The sequence below is a fragment of the Arachis ipaensis genome, chromosome B3, assembly GCF_059453495.1.
Source record: "Arachis ipaensis isolate K30076 ecotype BB chromosome B3, ASM5945349v1, whole genome shotgun sequence".
Classification (NCBI taxonomy): Eukaryota; Viridiplantae; Streptophyta; class Magnoliopsida; order Fabales; family Fabaceae; genus Arachis; species Arachis ipaensis.
In genome coordinates this window covers 15075739-15096653 of record NC_142438.1, presented here as the reverse complement: position 1 = coordinate 15096653, position 20915 = coordinate 15075739, and the positions used below count along the sequence as shown (strand labels likewise).

At 33.5% G+C, this 20915-nt stretch overlaps 1 protein-coding gene across 1 annotated transcript; it reads left to right on the top strand.

Moving 5' to 3' along the window:
* The first annotated feature begins 2249 nt into the window (after positions 1–2249).
* Positions 2250–19308, top strand: RGD3 (ROOT GROWTH DEFECTIVE 3). The gene is made up of 29 exons (XM_016332638.3): positions 2250–2413; positions 3926–4010; positions 4101–4195; positions 5061–5275; positions 5748–5802; positions 6531–6612; positions 7350–7684; positions 8237–8345; positions 8476–9115; positions 9296–9428; positions 9632–9700; positions 10082–10293; positions 10761–10989; positions 11154–11327; positions 11844–12269; positions 12362–12796; positions 12911–13030; positions 13119–13598; positions 13889–14427; positions 15035–15527; positions 15609–15677; positions 16240–16344; positions 16429–16656; positions 16741–17004; positions 17614–17663; positions 17849–17958; positions 18074–18156; positions 18421–18633; positions 18773–19308. The coding sequence occupies exons 2-29, from the start codon at positions 3962–3964 to the stop codon at positions 18941–18943; spliced, it is 6183 nt and encodes a 2060-aa protein (XP_016188124.1). The 5' UTR covers positions 2250–2413; positions 3926–3961; the 3' UTR covers positions 18944–19308.
* The last annotated feature ends 1607 nt before the right edge of the window (positions 19309–20915 follow it).

The window sequence follows — 20915 nt, the reverse complement described above, 5'->3', positions numbered from 1 at the left end:
GCATGTGTAGGAAATCCAACCTCAAACAAGAAATTTCAATTTTGCAAGTTTTATATTTTTTATTGTTAACTTTTCGTTCAAATATAATGAAATTTGTATTGGCATATGATATATTTTATTGATTTCTAAATTTTGTAGCTCTTCAAGGCTCAAGAATTTATTGATAAGGAGATGTATGAGGAATTGCTAAAGATTTTTTCTAGGTACAAATTCAGAAATTACTTTAGATTTATTTTAACGTTTTCACTTATAGTTTGATCTATAATCACAAAAAAAGGACATAATTATTTTTCTTCTTTACACTTTTTGTAGGCACAAGAAAGATTCTTCAAATATAGATCCGTACTTTGACTTACCACTTAAAAAAAAAGTCTCTAAACAAAAAAAAATATGACTTTTAAATATGGCTCATTTTTTGTAAATAATTGTATTTTTCTATTTGTTTTTATGACTTTGAGTTATATAGAATTCCATAAAATATTATTATAATAATTATTTTATAAATTATGTTATTTGTAGATTTGTAGATAGATGATGTATGTATTATAATTAAATCATTTTCATATTGTTATAGATTTATAAATAGATAATATATAATTATTTTAATTTAAACATATTTTTATTATCATTGATTATTCTATATTATTATTTTTATATTATTCAAATTTAAAATTTTAAAATTTATTAAAATAATTAACTTTAAATCTCATAAAAAAAACCGCTAGTACTGATAACCAAAATAGTTAAGGGGGTTCTGAACTTGCTCTTTACATCGGGTCAAACTTGAATAGAAAATTTGAAGTTGTGGTCCACTTGGTTTTAGAGACCCATTTGTGTGGTTCTGTTTTGTTTGAGCCTAGTTATAACCCAAATAAGTGGAAGTGTTAGATTTCATGCAGGGTATCGGTTTAGTGGTGATTTTATATATATTGTAATAACTATTAACTAATAAGTGCATCGGAATTCGAAGTTTAGTTATGATTAAATAGCAGATAGAACTCTTAAATATTGTATGTGTGAATATAATATGAATGAATTTTAAATTTTTAATGTCTAAAATTAAAGACAGGTCAATTCATTGAAAAAAAGATTTTATTGAATTCATATTTATTGATCTAGGTATAAATAATAGATAGAGTAGATTATTTTATTTTATTATATCATATTATATTATATTTTAATAAATTGTTTTTTTTGTCATAAAAAGTTTGAGTGCATACAATTATAATTATAAAAGATATAAATTAATGGGATATCCCTAAAAATATTAGTTTTACAAAATTACTTAAATTGGATAGTTTATACACCTAGTAGTTTTTTTTTATCACGATTAATGCAATTTCTCCCTTTTTTGTTGGAAATTGCAAAAGAATAAACAAAAATAAAATCTAAGAAAAATACTTTTGATTACGTATCCGACAAGATGTTAGTATAATTAAGACCACTCATATATATTATATTGTAACACATCAACAAAATCCATACAAGCACAAAAATAATATGAGTTAGTGTTTAAAGGGTGTATAAAAAATACAACTTGTAGCGATTATGCATAATGTGGGTAAAGGAGAGGTTTGGTTTGGTACATCATGCTCTTTTATAAAATATCATTCTTCATATATAATTCATAAAAAATGAATTTTGTGAGACTTCAACTTAACACCTATTGAATAAAATATGATATATTTATTATTTTGATTAATTTCACATTTTGTATTTCTTATTGTTATAAATATTTAAATTATATTATGTATATAAAAAAATTAATTATTTATATAAAATATATTTTAAAATAAAAATATACATTAAAAATATATGACATAACACATATAAATATACATATATAATTGATTTTTAATATATATAGATAGATATAGATAGATATATAACATTTTAATTTATAGATAGAAACATATATTAATAGGTCATTATAGCGCTTATAAACATAGTTGTGACTTGTGAGTTGTGATAGTAATGATTTACAGAAATACTTGGATGTAAATTAAAAACAACGGTGATATGAATTTATTGTTTCTTTATTGACCTGTTGCTTAATTCTTATTGGTGCTTCTGCTTATGATGCTACTTTTATGGCCATAAGAATGTCGAAAAATTTGACCTTCCGTCTTATATTTATTTATTTATTAATTTTTATTGTTGATAATTTATTTATTAATTTTTATTTTTTAATATCCAAATTTCCGATAACAAGAAAGAAATAAATAAATAAAAGGAAAATCTAAATGGACATACCCACACTCGTTCTCGTTCTCTCTCGAGTAATCCCTAGCAATCGACGGAGAGACTCACCTCATTCTTTCGACTCTCTTATTCTGCCGCTTCTTTCTCGCCGGCAGTTTTCTCCTCTCTGCCGCCTCAATTTTCCGGTGATCAGCTCCGTTCGCAGCCACAGGTTCCTTTTCTCATTTTTCTATCGCTATATTTAATATTTGCCGTATAATTCAATTTATTGAATCTCTTATTGCCTGCTCTGCATGATCTACTCTGATTTCCCTCTGCATTTTCCTCGCGAGTGGCAAATTCTTCCTTCGTTATTCTTCACGCTATTGATGCATTCGGTGATTTGAATTTCGCGTTTCACGTAAAAATTTCATTTTTCCTCTTTGAAATGTTTTGTGCCTGTAAGTTTCCGTAGATATGCGACTGTTCACAATTCCAATTTAACTCGCACTGAACTGCTGGTGCTTCTACTGTGGAATGTAATAACCATTCAGTGGAGATCACTCCATAATTGACTCGCTTCCTTTCACGTTTAATAAATACGACAGAAACATAGTGAGTTATTTCTCCCAGTCTCTCTCTGAAGAGCAAACAATCAATGAAAGGAACAGAATTATGTTGGGCGTTTTCTCCGGTGTTATAATGCTATTGTTGCTGTTATTTTAGTTTTACTAAAGAAGAAAGGCATCGTGTTTAATTACCAAAATAAGAATCATGTTACATCTGGGGATGATAGGATATGCTTATGGGATGTAAATTTAAACAAAAATAGGAAGCCGAAGAAGATGCATGATGTAATAATGGAATCTAGACTTTCATTTTGTATATTATTCATGAAAGTTCTCCTAAAAGCAACATGAGGAATGACCAAAGAGGAATAGTAATTGTGATTCTATCATGTTGCAACCTAATGGATGGTATACATCCTTGGATATATTGGCATTTTCTTCCTTCAAATACACCCCAAAAAATGCATCAATTGTATGCTTTGGCAAAATTTGTGTTATATGTAGCATAGGCCAAAAGGAGAGCCTGGAACAACTGTTGAGTTGTTTTTGTGTGATCTCAAGGTAGTGGGTTCAAGCCATGGAATCAGCTACTGATGTATTTATCAAGCTAAGCTGCTTGCATTGCACCCTTTGCGTGCAGCCTTCAAAGTCTCAGAATGCTTGTGCACTGAGCTTTCCTTACATGTAGTTTAGGCAAAAACTGTAAGAATGATTCAAGGCTATGCTTTAATAGAGATTGTCCTAAGTGGCCTTGTATTTTATATTAAGGGCTTGGCACATGTGACAGGATCCAAAAATCCTGCAAATTCACATATATGTTCTTCCCTTAAGAAGTAACAACCTTACAATGCCAAATGGCCAAGAGTATTGCTGGTAATACACATATTAGATTTAGAAGATCGAGTGTTAGACTTATGCAAATTAATATTTCATTTTTCAATAAGTATCATGGTGAATTTGCAGTGTTAATCGATTAGGAGAATAGAGAATAAAATGTGTTAGCATTCCGATAATACATATTTTCTTTAGCATTTTGACGAGGCATTGGACGGTATCTGGCTTGATGTTGCCCAAGTAACTTTGGAGTCCTTTATAAGATTTACATACATAAAACACAACTTTGAATGTGTTTGTTGGATAATGTATTTTCTGATTGACTAGAGATTGTTATGCAGGCAAAGGGAGCAACAAAGCCTCTGGAATGATTTGTTATGGCCCAACAGTCGTCTAGGCTTCAGCGGTTGCTTACTCTGTTGGATAGTATCCTCCATATTTTCCTTATGATTTTCATTTACTGAATTTATTTAGTATCTATTTTTTCTTGAAATTTTCTTTAACCAAATGTTAAAGCTGGGTCAACCCAAGCGACAAGGTTGACTGCTGCTCGTCAGATAGGGGAAATTGCAAAATCACACCCTCAAGACTTGAACAGTCTTCTTAAGAAGGTATTAATTTTTGAATTTATATTTATACATTTGTTGCAATATTGCTCAGTTTTAATATGATTTCTGCATTGTTTTCATTTTATGTCAATCATGCCAAGTACTATGGTATGAAGACTGCTAAAGAAAACTGGTTATGAACTTTCTATCTCTTTCCTTTCTGTTTGTAAATAAATTCTGTCTTTGGATTGTTTTATAGTTCTGTTATATTGAGATGAAAGCCATTTTTCAGCCTAGTACTGAAATTCAATGTTAATTAGAAGAATGAAGCAACAATCAACTCTAGACCTATGTCATAACTCATAGACTGTGTTTGGTTCTGAGAACAGGACAAGACAAGATACTGAGAACAAAAACACAAAGGACAGAGACATAAAAATTGGTGTTCTTGTATTTTATTTGGTGATAAACTAGAGCAAATTATGAAAGTCCAATTTACTTTTTTTTTCCATACAAAAAAACTTAGGAGGAAAAATATAATGATAAAAATTATAATTATGAAAATTTGATAAAAATAATGAAAGAAAAAATAAAAAATTAGTTGTGCTCTTGTTAGCATCTCTGTGTCCTTCCAATATAAAATACACTAATTCAGTGTCTCTGGACATAATACCTTTGTCTATGTCTTATTTGTGAAACATGATTTTGTGTCTCTGTGTCCCTATCTCAGTGTCCTGTGCATGTAAACAAACGCAGCCATAAAGATTGTGATACTATTTTCTGAAGTATATTTCACAGTTGCTTAAGTTGTTAGGTGAAGCTACACAAGTGCTGGTGGTTGTGTTTTATTTATCCTATTGCACTTTGATAGTGACTGCCTATTATTTGTCGAGTCTGTTTTAACAACTGTTATTTTGGTGATCTCTAGGTTTCTCAATATCTGCGCAGCAAAAATTGGGAGACAAGAGTCGCTGCTGCTCGTGCAATTGGGTCTATTGCTGAGAATGTTAAACACATAAGTTTGAATGAACTTACTACATCTGTTGTATCAAAAATATCTGAGAATGGGATATCATGTAGTGTTGAGGATCTTTGTGCATGGACATATTTGCAATCAAGAATTACAGGAAGCTCATTTAGAAGGTAGGTTGTCCTATCAAACATTATTTGACATTTTATTTTGGGTGAGGTATATGAGATCCACTCTGACGCATAAAAATAGATCAGCCAATAACAAGAAAGTAATCTGGGTTGTAGCTGGGCTGATCAATTGCTTTCTAATATAAAATTAGACTATTGAATATCCTGTTTGCAGATTTCCAAAGGGAAGCTCAAACAAAATCTTTCTGTTGCTACAAGGGCAAACAGACACCTTTATAACTTGCAAAAACAGCAGCTAACCAAAGAATTGCATAAACTGAACACTGCCACAAAACGATAACCCCTTGTTTTCACCTAATTGTTATCTTTAACCATGAAAAACTGGCAGAAGTGAAAACATCTACACTTTAATGTGACCTGAAAATGGTTATTGTTTGTTTAAGAATAGATTCCTCCCTATTTTGCATTAATGTATTTGTAAAGATATTTACTTAGTTGTTTTTGCTGTTGACAGTTTTGATATGAGCAAGGTGCTTGAATTTGGAGCTTTATTAGCATCTGGAGGACAGGTAAAAATGATGGTTTTTTTCCCTTGACCACTTGAGAATTATGCTTGTTCAAAAGAAGCAGATTTTCTGGCTGAGAAATTAACACAAGTTTTTGACAAAGCATGCATGATTCTTAGTATGAAGTTATAACAGGTTAAGCTGTTTATTCTTCCAAATCAGATGGAAAGTTTGGACGAGTAAAGTAAACTAGAAGAAAGAAAAAGAGTGTTTTTTGGAGTTAGGATTTTAGACAAGAAATGTAGAAAGCTGCTTGTCGTAAAATTTTTGCAATGCTAAATCTGTTTTTTCCAACATAACTGTTGATCTAAACTTGCAATTGCTTCTTCAGAAAGTAGTCGAGCAACAGATGACAACATATGCTAACAATACCAAAAAGCAGTGGATGGCTTATTTTCTGACATAATTTGTGTAGTGATTATAAGTGCATATATTTGACAGTAATACTATAGAATTGGCTATTCTGGAGGATTGGGAAAGTGTCATAGAAAATCATTTAATTACCAACCAACTTAAACTAAGGCTATGCAAGGGCCTTCTATTTGTAGAGCAAAATTTTTACAAGGGTCTTTCTTGTGTCTTGGTCCTGGTAATTTGGAATTTCTGTGCTGGTATCCCATAAAAGGTACACATTGTAAGTGTACTCTGTATGCAAACTACTTTGGCTTTACTCCTGTTTTCTTTGCATGCACATATATTGCATACAAATTTTATTTCTTGTTCCATTTCAGGAATATGATATTGTCAGTGATAATATAAAGAACCCAAAGGAGCGACTGGTACGCCAAAAGCAAAATCTTCGACGCCGTTTAGGTTTGCAATCTCTTATTGCCAATATTTCATTAATATAAAATCTTGTCGACAATAAGTGAGTAGTAAAATCATGACTTTAACTAGTTTGGTGATTCCTAAACATTTATTTTGTATTTAAAGCTCATTTGTTTTGAGGTTTTTCCTCCTTAAGGCAAGAACGTTTTTGTCTCCTCCCTAATGAGTAATGAGGTTAATAGACAAAATTTCAAAACTAGAAAGGTGAACATGTCTTCCCCACTAAAAAGAATTAAAAGGGCTTCTATTGCTTCTTTTGTAAACTAGATGAAAATAAAAAGCTTCCATATCATCACTTTATTGAAGCTGAAATAAATATACTCTATGTACTTGTTCTTGGTGGCAAATGTAAACTTTTTCAGCACCCAAAAGGTGCTATGGTGGCAAGAAAGTATGGCTGCTTTGCTAGAAACTCAAATGGTACTGTAACGGTGTAACCTTGGCCCCTTTTTTTAATAAAAAGAAGCAGCTGTAGCTGTCTGATTTTTTTGGTGTGTTCCGTGTTAAACAAGGCATTGATTTACCTGTTGTTGGTACACTCTTAATAATGTACATTGCCCTTCACTTCATACTTTGTAGGGTGAATAAACATCTATATTATCACTGTACATTTGATGTGTTTAGCTTGGTTATCATGATGTGGTTCTTTGCTTAATGATGTTTATTTATTCACTTTTGGTTTATGTGCATCTGATTCCATATACCCATTTATGTTGATGTAGGTTTGGATGTTTGTGAACAATTTATGGATATGAGTGATGTAATAAGAGATGAAGATCTTATGACACACAAGTCAGATTCACATCCCAATGGAATAGATCATGGAGTTTTTACTTCTTCTTCTGTGCATAACATCCAGAAAATGGTTGCAAACATGGTTCCTAGTGTCAAATCAAAGTGGCCAAGTGCAAGAGAACTGAATCTTCTAAAGCGCAAAGCAAAAATAAACTCAAAGGACCAGACAAAAAGCTGGGTCGAAGATGGCGTTACTGATCCATCAGGTGCTCAGAATTCGGCTTCGAAAGTCACGTATCCTGATTCAGTTAATTACAATAAGGTATTCTTATATTTTACTTGTTTATTCCTAGGTGATTTTGAGACCCTCCTGGGGCATGCTTGAGACAATTATTCCACAGAACTCCTCCAGTCTATTTAATCATTGATGGCAGCAGTTTGTATGTTAATTAATTAACCATTTTTTTAATGTTATGTTCATATTATTATTTTTCCAGTTGGTACATTCTTTCAAGTAATAAATTTTATTCTGTTGTGGTTTTCAGAAATGTTGTCTTTACCCTTGAATCTATACCTATCTTAGTGTGGAATGGGTTACATATAGTAACTACTTTGGTCTGTCTCTCAATTTTATAAAAATAATTCCAAAATGGTTATTAGGTGGAGTTGAACCTGGTCCCTTTAAGTTCCTTATGCATTTTTTAACCTCTGAACTACAGGAACTTTCTTTGTATTTATTGTGTTATGTTAAGAGTAATCAATAAAAATGTGGCTTGACGGGCTGGCAAGTGCCAGTTGTGTTAATGCAAGTTGTTCAGTTTCTTTATGCAATTGCAAGGCATAATTCTGACTATCCCGTTGACCTTTTACATAGGTATTCATGGATGTTAGTCATGATGAAGATGGCCTTGACCATGATGGGGATGGACAATGGCCTTTCCACACTTTTGTTGAGCAACTTATTATTGATATGTTTGATCCAGGTAAACAATTTACTTCTTTTGTCTAGTTTTAGTACAATTTTGAGAATATGCAATATGAAATGCTTTAGGGCTTTCAATATTTTATTAATGTTCTTCGAATGTTTTTTTTTTTTTTTTAAAATGTTGCTAGTTTGGGAGATCCGACATGGTAGTGTGATGGCACTGAGAGAGATTTTAACACATCAAGGTGCTTCTGCTGGGGTATTGAAACATGACTTACGCTTGGGTGGGAACTTTATGGTCGAATTAGAAGACAAAAGTATAATTATTGAAAAAAAAGAAGACAGTAGTGTGTCAAATATATTGAAGAGAGAGAGGGAGATTGATTTGAATATGCAAGTTTCTGCAGACGAGTTTGACTCAAACTTGAAGAGACCAAAACTTGAAAATGTAACATCATCAACCTCTATGGATAGTCTAATTACTTGCAGCAATGAAGGTGATACTAAAATCAGCATTAGTTCTGAAACCTCTGGGTACAATTTACCTTTGGATTGTGTAAATGGGCAATTTAATTGTAATTCTGTTGAGATGGATGTGGTATCTTTCTCTGATGGACTGCAAGATGCATGCAAGGAACCTGCTATTGTAGCAGAGCAGAAGGGTTATTCTGAAGAGATTCCCTCCAGAAATCTTAATGTGCTGAGAAATGTTCCCCAGAATTCTGAGCTGATGAGCATGGTTAAAGTTGCCAGAAGTTCATGGTTGCGAAACTGTGGATTTCTTCAAGATTGTGTGATACGCTTTTTGTGTGTGTTGTCACTAGACCGGTATGATATTTTACTCTTTATTTAATCACTTTTTTAAATGTTGCTGGAATTTGATTTTCTGAACTGGTGGTGAAATTTTGTGCTTCTGTCTGTTTCTTCTTTGGCTACTGCTGTTGACGTATAACTGGATTTCTGCTTTGTCGGTTTTTGCTTTGATAATTTTTTGGTTATTTTATTCAGCTTCGGAGATTACGTATCTGATCAGGTTGTTGCTCCAGTGCGTGAAACCTGTGCACAGGCATTAGGTGCCGCATTTAAGTACATGCATCCGGCACTGGTAAATGAAACATTGAATATATTGTTGAAAATGCAGGTAAACATCATTTAAGAGTTCATTTTTTTATATCATTTGATATTAATTTTACATTGCTTTAGTATTAATTCAACTGCTTTCTTTGTCCTCTTCCTCGCTATGCTGCAACTTCCTTTTATAGTATAATAATTTGACTTATCACTTAAGAATTCTCTGATACATTGGTTTTTAATCTTTATGCTTTGCTGTTGCCTTTTGTTCAGTGTAGACCAGAATGGGAGATTCGTCATGGAAGTCTTCTAGGTATCAAATATTTGGTTGCTGTGCGGCAGGTGCATATCTTTTTTGCCTTTACTATTCCTTTTACTTGGTTTAACACTATAGGTATGATATGATAGTTTTGGCACAAGAAATGGTTACTATGTTAGACATGATATGTTTGCCATTGACCATTTTTTCTGAGCAAGATATTTGCTGTCATATGAATCAAGACATTGACTACATAAGCGACTAGGTACTTGTTGCCTATTTTGGTGTTACTCTAGGAGTGTCAAAGGTTGATGACAGTAGCAGGCATTGCAAATCTAAGACTGGAGATAGAGAATTTTTGGTTTCATATTTGAAAATGTAGTCTCCTCATGAAATATGAACACCCAACCATTCCAAGCAATGCTTTGTGCTGTTCTGACTATTGTGTCTTTTACTGCCACCAGGAGTTGCTACCTGACTTGCTTGGACTTGTTCTTCCTGCATGTAAATCTGGTTTGGAGGACCCGGATGATGATGTCCGAGCTGTTGCTGCTGATGCCTTAATACCAGCTTCAGCTGCAATCGTTGCATTGCAGGGTCCAACATTGCGCACAATTGTGATGCTGCTGTGGGATATATTGCTTGATTTGGATGATTTAAGTCCATCCACTAGCAGGTATTTGAATGGCTGAAATTTTTCATTATTATATACTTATATTTGCTTGTTTTTTGATTAAATTAAATTGTCATATTCTTGTTTCTATGTAGATGTAACAAAGCCATATATTTTATTCTGCTGAGGGGGTTCTATGCTTTGTTAATTACAGATCCTACATGTCGATGAGCCTTTGATTATATCTGATTTCATTTATTTTCATGTTGCTGATTAATTGCTGTAATTTTATTTATTTATTATTGTATGAATGATGGCTTTTTAGTTAATATTGCTGATTAGTTTGGAGAATATTCAGGGAATTAAAGGGTTTATAATTTCAAACAACTTCTCACCAAGCCAAAGGATTGGGCTTTATAGTCCACAGCTTGTAGACATCAGAGCTTAAACTACACCAATACAGCTGATTTTTGCATTACTATATTGATGTTAATGATTAATTTATTTATTGTTAAAATATCTGTTTTCAGTGTTATGAATTTGCTGTCAGAAATTTATTCTCAAGAAGAGATGGTCCCAATGATGTATGAAGTTCTTAGATTGGGAGACAACGGAATATCTATTCAAAATGGAGTCGGTGGTGGTGGTGGTGATGATGATGAAGAAAATCCTTATGTGCTTTCAACGTTGGCACCACGTTTGTGGCCTTTTATGAGGCATAGTATCAGCTCTGTTCGGTATTCAGCAATGCGGACTCTGGTATTTATCTTTTCCCTTTGATGTTTGCACAAAGTTTGAATCTCGTACAATACTTCACGTAACATATTTTATTGTACAGGCTTTTATTTATTTATTTTATATTCTTTTCCTTCACAAAAGGCAGTTTTAGTGTTAGTGGTTTATCGTAAATTTTCTACTTGCAGGAGAGGCTACTTGAAGCTGGATATAAGAGAAGAATGTCTGAGTTGTCTAATGCTTCGTTTTGGCCCTCTATCATATTTGGAGATACCCTTAGAATTGTATTTCAGAATCTGCTATTGGAAACAAATGAGGATATTTTGCAATGTTCAGAGAGAGTGTGGAGTCTCCTTGTTAAGGTATTTCATATGATAAAAGGTTATTGCTTAGAAATGGCTTTGACTAAATGTTCCCAACTGTTTACGTCAACCCTATTGCTTGTCATCCTCCCATCAAGATTGTGGCTTAAAAAGAAACAGTCTTTTATGGCTGAATTTGGCATTGTACAGAGTCCCAGAAAGGTGGTCTATCCCTGATTTGACAGTATTAGACTGGACGATCCCTGATTTGGAAATGTGCTACTGTGATTGTTATTAGAACACTATGGTTGGATTGAGACACAGCAGTTTTGATTTGAGTTGGAGTTTGATATATGGTTTTGGTTCCAACTTCCTTCTGCTTTCTGTGATACCTCTACATTTTTAATTTTCTAATGGTGTTTCAAATATTCATGATGATTCTCTTTTTTCTAAGGAGTCTTCCTGTCTTCTCTTGCTAAGGCCCCCAAAAAGTGGTCATTTGGGTATTTCCCCTGCATCTATCCTTGTTTGCCTTTTATACTTTCTCATCTATCAAATTGGCTGGCTTGTTTTCAGTGTTCTGTGGAGGACTTGGATACTGCCGCGAGATCTTACATGGCTTCTTGGATAGAACTTGCTTCTACACCATTTGGTTCAGCATTAGATGCCTCAAAGATGTTTTGGCCTGCTGCATTTCCAAGGAAAAGTCAATTTAGAGCTGCTGCTAAAATGAGAGCTGTGAAGTCTGAATATGATTATGGTGGGGATTTTGGTCTTGATTCTACAAAAGGATCTATTCCACAAGAAAGAAATGGTGATGCTGCTATGGATTCAGTGAAGATAGTTGTTGGTGCTGATGTGGACACATCTGTTACTCATACACGGGTGGTTACAGCAACTGCATTGGGAATTTTTGCCTCTAAGCTGCCAGAGGATTCTTTGAAGTATGTTGTTGATCCACTCTGGAGGTCTCTAACCTCTTTGTCTGGTGTTCAACGTCAGGTATGAATTTCTGGTTTGTGTACAGTGAACTTACACCCAAGCTATCCTTCATTCTCTTTTTTCCACCATTGATATTTTCTATTTATATTTAGGTTGCATCTATGGTACTCATTTCTTGGTTCAAGGAGATTAAGAGGACAAATTCATCCAAAAATCTTGATGGCATTCCTGGAGCCCTCAAAGATTGGTTGCTGGACTTGTTAGGATGCTCTGATCCTGCTTTGCCTACAAAAGATTCACTTCTTCCATATGCTGAACTTTCAAGAACTTATTCAAAGATGCGTAATGAGGCTGGTCAATTGCTAAATGCTATCAAGTCTTCTGGTATGTTTGATGAGTTATTGTCAACTTCCAAAATTGAGTTGGATAGCTTGGGTGTGGATGGTGCCATTAGTTTTGCATCAAAAGTTCCAGCAGTGTGTAATGATAGTTCTCTGAATGAGTCCTTGGTAAAGAATGCTTTAGATGATATAGAATCCACAAAACAGAGGCTCTTGACGACTTCTGGCTATTTGAAATGTGTGCAGGTTTGCTTCTCATGCTTTCTTTATTCTGTTTAACTGTTTATATTAACATTTCAATTTTTTGTGGCCTATATATTTTTGACTTAATTATTTCTGGTTTATGTGTTGTTTTTGCAGAGTAATTTGCATGTTACAGTCTCATCTGCAGTTGCAGCTGCTGTTGTTTGGATGTCTGAATATTCTTCTCGGCTTACCCCAATCATTTTGCCTTTGATGGCTTCGATCAGACGAGAGCAGGTGCTTGTTTAAGTTTTGACTGTTTCTTTCCTGTATATACTCGTTCAATGTTTAATTTGGTCATAATATGTATGTTTTATCTCCCCAGGAGGAAATACTGCAAATGAAGTCAGCTGAAGCACTTGCTGAGCTAATATATCATTGTGTTGCTCGTAGGCCATGCCCAAATGATAAATTAATTAAAAATATATGCAGTATGACATGCTTGGATCCTTCCGAGACCCCTCAAGCTAAACTTATTTGCTCCATGGAGAGTATTGATGACCAAGGTCTTCTGTCGTTTGGAACTCCTGTGAGCAAACATAAATCAAAGGTCCATGTTTTGGCTGGTGAAGATCGATCAAAAATGGAAGGGTTCATAAGTAGACGTGGGTCGGAATTAGCGTTGAGGCTTTTGTGCGAGAAGTTTGGTGCTTTGTTATTTGATAAGCTTCCTAAACTGTGGGATTGCCTTACTGAGGTGCTTAAACCTAGCTCCTCTGAATCTCCAGCAGTCTCTAATGAAAAACAAGCTACTATGGCTGTTGAGTCTATTAGTGATCCCCAGATATTGATTAACAATATTCAGGTTAGTCTCATCATTTTCTACTGGTGAACTTGCTCATTACATGATATTTTTGCTACATCACTATTTGTATGAAGCTGAATTACTGTGTTATAAGATGGGAAGAGCTTATCAAGAGAGATGCCTCTTTTTGGAATGAGTGATATTAATTTGTTTAGGACAGAACACTGGAAACAAAGACAACAACTGATAAATTGAATAAATTCTTGAAAATTTAGCCATATTTGTTTGGGTCAGTTTTTACTGTTTTGCATATGATATTCTGCTTAATATGCAGCATGTATTTCTTGTAGGTGGTACGATCTATTGCGCCCTTGTTAAATGAGGAGTTAAAGCCAAAATTATTGACACTTCTCCCGTGCATTTTTAAATGCATTCAGCATTCTCATGTTGCAGTTAGATTAGCTGCTTCACGCTGCATCACTTCCATGGCCCGGTCAATGACTGTGAAAGTTATGAGTGCTGTGGTTGAAAATGCTATCCCAATGTTGGAAGACGCATCATCAGTTCATGCCCGTCAAGGAGCAGGCATGTTGATTAATTTTCTTGTTCAGGGCCTGGGGGTAGAGTTGGTCCCTTACGCTCCATTGTTGGTAGTTCCACTTCTAAGGTGCATGAGTGACTGTGATCAGTCTGTCAGGCAGAGTGTGACCCATAGTTTTGCTGCTCTTGTTCCTTTACTTCCTTTGGCACGAGGCCTTCCTCAACCAGTTGGATTGGGGGAAGGTATATCTAGAAATGCTGATGATTTGCAATTTTTGGAGCAACTGCTTGACAACTCCCACATTGAAGATTACAAGTTATGCACCGAATTGAAAGTCACATTGAGAAGGTAATTTGGACTTCATTTTGGAGGCTTAATATTTTCATCATTCCATTCTGAAATAATTTGTGAAATATAAAATCTCATCAGGTTTTGGTAGAGTTGGTTTCTGCACTATAAGAAAACTTTTTATGACCGAGTCCAAGTGATATATGTACCCTGAAGTTGAATTTCTTCACTTCGGTCTATGTTTAGAGCCCAAAAGGCTTTTGCATGGAGGTCCATGCTAGATATAGAGATCATATATGAGCCTTTACCCAAGAATTTAAGCTTTTTGGGGAGTTAGTTATTAAAATATGCATTGACACCTTTGCCCAACTTGAAAACATTGCACAATTATGTTTTAGATCTTCTCATAGCTACTTATCTCTTCCTCTCCCCCTCTCCCTCTTTTTTTTTTTCAAGGGATTCTTCATGTTGAACATTTCAAGACAAACATGAGATTGAGATCTTATGTTGTATACAGTTTCACTTCATCTGTTAAAAGACATTCTTGCTTGATCTTCATTTAAACCCCAATTTCTATTTTGTAAATTTGTGATTAAAAAAAACATCAAGATGTGCTCATAATTGTTCATTTTTGTTATTGTTATTACTAATATTATTATGCTTCCAGGTACCAACAAGAAGGCATAAATTGGTTAGCTTTTTTGAAACGTTTCAAGCTTCATGGAATTTTATGTGATGACATGGGGCTTGGTAAGACGCTTCAGTCATCGGCTATTGTGGCCTCTGATATCGCTGAGCATCGAACTCAGTCTGGGAATGGAGATCTTCTACCATCTTTGATTATTTGCCCATCAACCCTAGTTGGACACTGGGCCTTTGAGATAGAGAAATATATTGATGTTTCAGTTATATCTTGTCTTCAGTACGTTGGTTCTGCTCAAGATCGAATGATTCTTCGAGATCATTTTTGCAAGCATAACGTCATTATAACATCATATGATGTTGTCCGTAAAGACATCGATTATTTGGGACAGCTTCTGTGGAATTACTGCATTTTAGATGAAGGGCATATAATCAAGAATGCCAAGTCCAAAGTTACACTTGCTGTAAAGCAGTTAAAAGCCCAACACCGCTTGATATTGAGTGGGACTCCAATACAGGTTGGTGTGGTTTCTGTTCTCATTAAAGGTAAACATATCATGACTAATTAAATAAACACACTACCTCTTTTTTTTTTGCAGAATAACATCATGGACTTGTGGTCCCTTTTTGATTTTCTAATGCCTGGATTTCTTGGAACAGAGAGACAGGTAAAATTGTGATTCCTTTACCAAGGATTAGGTGTTTGATGCTTGCTTCCTCATTCTTAATAATTAAATTAAATTTTAGCACATGGAAAAACTGGGCCTATGCTTATCCATGTTTAAAGGCCAAAGCATGTGGGTGTGTAGCAGAGGTATAAAACAATTCTTTGGCTTTATACCTAATATTTTATTCTCTTAAATTGATTTGTTTCTTGATATTTGTTTTATACTTTTATCCTTTTTCTTCACCACCTTCTCATTTATCAGTTCATACACTAGCACCCAATTTTCAATACCTACAAAAGTTTTGTACTCTTGCATCTGTTCAAATTAAGTAAAATATTTGAGTGGATTTTGTTCTTTTGATTTGACAATATCTGTATTCCCCTCATGATATTATGTTGCCTCTAGGGTTAGTTTGAGATTTTAAAGAGTCTCTTTCAGACATCATGTAGATATGTAGCTAGACCTTTCATAGTGGTAATGCTTTATCTTTGATTGCCAAACCATTTCTGCGTTCTTATTAATTGTTGTCACAACTGGCATACATTTAATGTAACATTAACAGTTCCAAGCAACATATGGAAAACCGCTTTTAGCTGCTAGAGATCCAAAATGCTCAGCCAAAGATGCCGAAGCAGGAGCACTTGCTATGGAGAGATTGCATAAGCAGGTGATTGATACCTTCTGTTGCATTATTGCTCTGCGAATATTTTGGTCTTTTTTCACTTCTAATAGATGTTCTTTTACCCTCTAGGCTATGCCTTTTCTCCTTCGTAGAACAAAGGATGAGGTCTTATCTGATCTGCCGGAGAAAATAATTCAAGACAGATACTGTGATTTGAGCCCTGTACAATTTAAACTCTATGAACAGTTTTCTGGTTCTCACGTAAAACAAGAAATGTCATCTATTGTGACAACAAATGAGTCAGCTGGAGCAGAAGGAAGCAGCAGTTCAACTAAAGCGTCTTCACATGTTTTCCAGGCAATTTGATTTCTTTAATTATATGACAGTTATTGCTTCAATACTTTTCATTTTTGTTGACCAAGAATTCATTTCTTGCTTCAGGCACTTCAATACTTGCTGAAGCTGTGTAGTCATCCATTGCTTGTCATCAATGATAAGGTTTTAGATTCACTTTCGACCATCCTCTCCGGAGTGTTACCGGGTGTTTCTGACATCATTTCAGAACTTCACAGCCTCCATCATTCGCCAAAATTAGTTGCTCTTCAGGAGATTCTTGAAGAGTGTGGAATTGGAGTTGATGCTTCTGGTTCTGAGGGTTCTGTTAACTTTGGGCAGCATAGGGTATTGATATTTGCTCAACACAAGGTTATAACCTAGCTTTCGTGAGGCCTAATTTCTTGCTGAATTTTAGTACATTACATAGTATGCTGATCTATGATGCACGGACACGGACACGGACACGGACACTGACACGGACATGGGACACGACACGACACGGGATACGCCGACACGCAAATTTTAATATCTTATAAGATACGGGGACACGCATACACATAAAATATAAAGTATATTTTAGAAAAACTATAATGATATTTTGATATTTTATTGATATTAAAATATAAATCAATTTTTAATTATTTTTAATATCATATTTTAATTATATCAAACATTTAAAATATTATTTTGTTTTAATAAATAATAATATATACTATATTTAAATTTATTTTAAAAATATATGTTAAGAATAAGACTGGGTACGCTGACACGTGATGGTATTTACGTGTGTCCAAGTGTGTCCGGAAAAGAATTTTTTATTTTTTATTAAGAAACGGTTGGACACAGCAGACACGCGTGTCGGACGAGTGTCAGTAAGTGTCGTGTCCGAAATGTGTTCGATACGAGGACACGACAACTCAACGAAGTGTCCGTGCTTCATAGATGCTGATTTCCCCTTCCACAATGGCTTGTTTGCAGGCTTTTCTGGATATAATAGAAAGAGATTTGTTTCAGACACACATGAAAAAGTAAGTTTCTGCATCTAGTCATCCTGTTACTTTCAATGAATTGGCTGTTTTGGTTCTCATGTTTGTTTAAAGCTTTCAATGAAGAAATTTCACCTGTTTTTTGCATCCCAAAATCAATTGATTTTGGTTTTTGATTATAACTGATGATGACTTCCATTCTCTGTTTTTCCTTTTTATGTTCTAAGTGTTACATACTTGCGGCTAGATGGATCAGTTGAGCCAGAAAAGCGTTTTGACATTGTCAAAGCATTCAATTCAGATCCTACCATTGATGTTTTACTGCTTACAACACACGGTAAAAAAGTTTACACCTCCATGTACATTTTGATCTACCATTTCCTCTCAGGATGGGTTTTTTTTTTTTTTTTTTTTTTAAAAAAAGAAAAATTTATTGACTTCTCTATCTGCAGTGGGTGGGCTTGGTTTGAACCTGACATCTGCAGATACCCTTGTTTTTGTGGAGCATGACTGGAATCCAATGCGAGATCATCAGGTAATTATGATCCATCTTGTGCTTTCTTTGGGTTTTCCTTTCTAGTTCAGTATCACATTAATATTTGGGAGCTGAAAACCCAAAATTAGACATGGGATTAAGCTTTTCCTCATTGATCTTTTTTTAAGGTTTTCATTATAAACTCTAGTTGTAAGTAGTAGTTATTTTCAGCATGCTTGTATTGATGAGTGAACATGTATCCTGTATTAAGGGAAGAATTTTTTGTGCAATGACAACGTATATCCTATATTAATAACCCTGCAGGCTATGGATAGAGCGCATAGGTTAGGTCAGAAAAAAGTTGTTAATGTCCACCGTCTAATAATGCGTGGTACTTTGGAAGAGAAGGTTATGAGTCTGCAAAGGTTTAAAGTGTCTGTGGCTAATGCTGTGATTAATGCGGAGAATGCTAGCATGAAGACGATGAATACGGATCAGTTGCTTGATTTGTTTGCTTCAGCAGATACCTCCAAGAAGGTATTATGATTACCCCTCGTTTATACCTGCAAGTATATGCTTTTGTTATTCCAACTGTCAATTAGCGTGATTTATAGTTCTTTTCATTGGTTTGTGTATGATAATCGTTAATATCATCATTTAACAATGTTACTGATAGGGTTCTTCTGCCGGGAAGAGTTTGGAAAACAACCCTGAAGGAGACGCTAAACTAGTAGGTACCGGAAAGGGGCTGAAAGCCATACTTGGGGGATTGGAAGAGCTATGGGACCAATCACAATACACAGAAGAGTACAATCTAAATCAATTCTTAGCAAAACTTAATGGTTAATTAATATTCCAGATTCGACCGAGAGTCAGAGGAGTGTACATATATCCAAGGACTACAAATTTTGGCATTGTAACATCTCATTTTTTACTCCTCCGTGCCCCCCCCCCCCCTTCCTTCTCTCTCTTCCTTTTTCTCTTTCTTTTTCCTCCTCCTTGTCCCCCTCCTCTTTTTTTTTTCCCCTTTTTGGGCGTTGCTTTGTGAACACCCCCAATGGCAGGCATGTACCCTTGGTGGTGCAGTGATGTGTAGAGAAATGGAATAGTGACGGCTTCTGGGAGGGGATGGAGTCCCATTAATTTTTGGAATTTTGTATATATACAATCAGTCCTAATGATAATTATAGTTTTAGCCTTTGTTAACACGAATTACCTTGCATTTTTGCCGGATTGTTTTAAAGCTACCAGCCTACCAATACCAAACCACAAATTAGTATAAGTCAGTCTTAAAACTCAGCTGTTAGTCATAATTCGCCGCTAATCAACAATGACGGCTATTCAAAGTTATTGTTTAATATTTAATTCGCATTCTCGTGCTATGTAATGTAACTACCAAAAATTAGTTGGCGTATATTCCGATTCTGCATGCTGACATTGTAGGTTTTTAATATTTTTTTTTTTCCATATTTAACAGTTTATTAAGTGTATGTTTGTTAATTGTTAGTACTGTTATTTTTATTAATAAACTTAAAGTATTTAATTTTTAATTAAAGTTAGAGCAAACTACCAGAAGTGTTCCAAAAGATTTAAATGCAGATAGAAATATTTCTAAAAGTCTAAAATGATAAAAAAAACACATTAAAAGAATTTAAAAACATGACAATAAAACACTTTTCATTTTCTAAGTATCAAATGATTTTTGTATTGATAAATAGTTTTTGTATTTGATTTTAATTTTGTAGAAGTATTTGGACAATTATTTAAAAAGGTATATGCAAAAAAATTATAATAAAATATAATCCTTAAAAATTTTTATTTTTTAAGATATTTTTTGGCCATTCAAAAAAAATAGCAAAAAAGAATGTATTAAAATATCAAATTTTAAAGACAAAGATCTCATTTTTTTCAGTGTGATTGAAAAATTGTATTAAACTTTTATTTCTAAAGTCATTTTGAGAATATATATATATATATATAATATTTTATTAAATTTGTTATGTTTTTAAACATTTTAAAAATATTTTTATCAATTTAATCTTTCAAAAATATTTTTACCGATGTTTATTTTGGTGATTTACTGTAAAAGTTGAAGCCGTCTCACTTTAAAAATGGTTATCCATATAGAAAACTAGAAAAGTATAATTAATTTTGTTGTATACTGTGTTTCATCGAGTACTGTACGATTGGATCCTGATAGTTTACATGTGTATTGAGATTAAAAAAAAAAGGAATTATTCATATTCGAATACATATTTTTCTATTTGATAATTATATAGCAGGTGAAATGAATTACTATGTAAAAATTATAAATAGAAGGATTAATAATAGGCATATTTTTGGATTAGCGAGTTGACTACTTTACTCATTTAATTGCTATTATGAATTCAAGACAACTTTATTTTTTGGTGTCTAATTGTTTTTTCCGATGAACGTTTTGTTGAAATTTATCTTTTACGATAATATATTATATATTAATTTTGGTAAAAAAAAATCAAAATTAATCACTAAAATTAATTATTAATATAAAATACAATAAAATATAAAAGATATATTTTATATTAAAAATAAATTAAATTTTATATATATTTAATATTTATATAGAGATATAAAGTGGTTAATTTAGAGATAATATTCAATTTGGTTTTTGAATTTGCATATAAATCTTAATTTAGTTTCTAAAATTGTAATTGTCTTTATTTAATTTTCAAATTTTACGAACATGACTCATGTTAGTCTTTAAAACAATTTTTAATGTATACACATTAATAGAACGCGAATGTCACACTAAACTCTGTAAAATAATGTCGTTTTATTTT

Coding starts and splice junctions, on each gene's coding strand:
- RGD3 (XM_016332638.3), top strand. CDS start 3,962: ATGGCCCAACAGTCGTCTAGGCTTCAGCGGTTGCTTACTCTGTTGGAT. Junction 15,678..16,239: donor TTCTTGGAACAGAGAGACAG/GTAAAATTGTGA, acceptor TAACATTAACAG/TTCCAAGCAACATATGGAAA. Junction 18,157..18,420: donor ATCCAATGCGAGATCATCAG/GTAATTATGATC, acceptor ATAACCCTGCAG/GCTATGGATAGAGCGCATAG.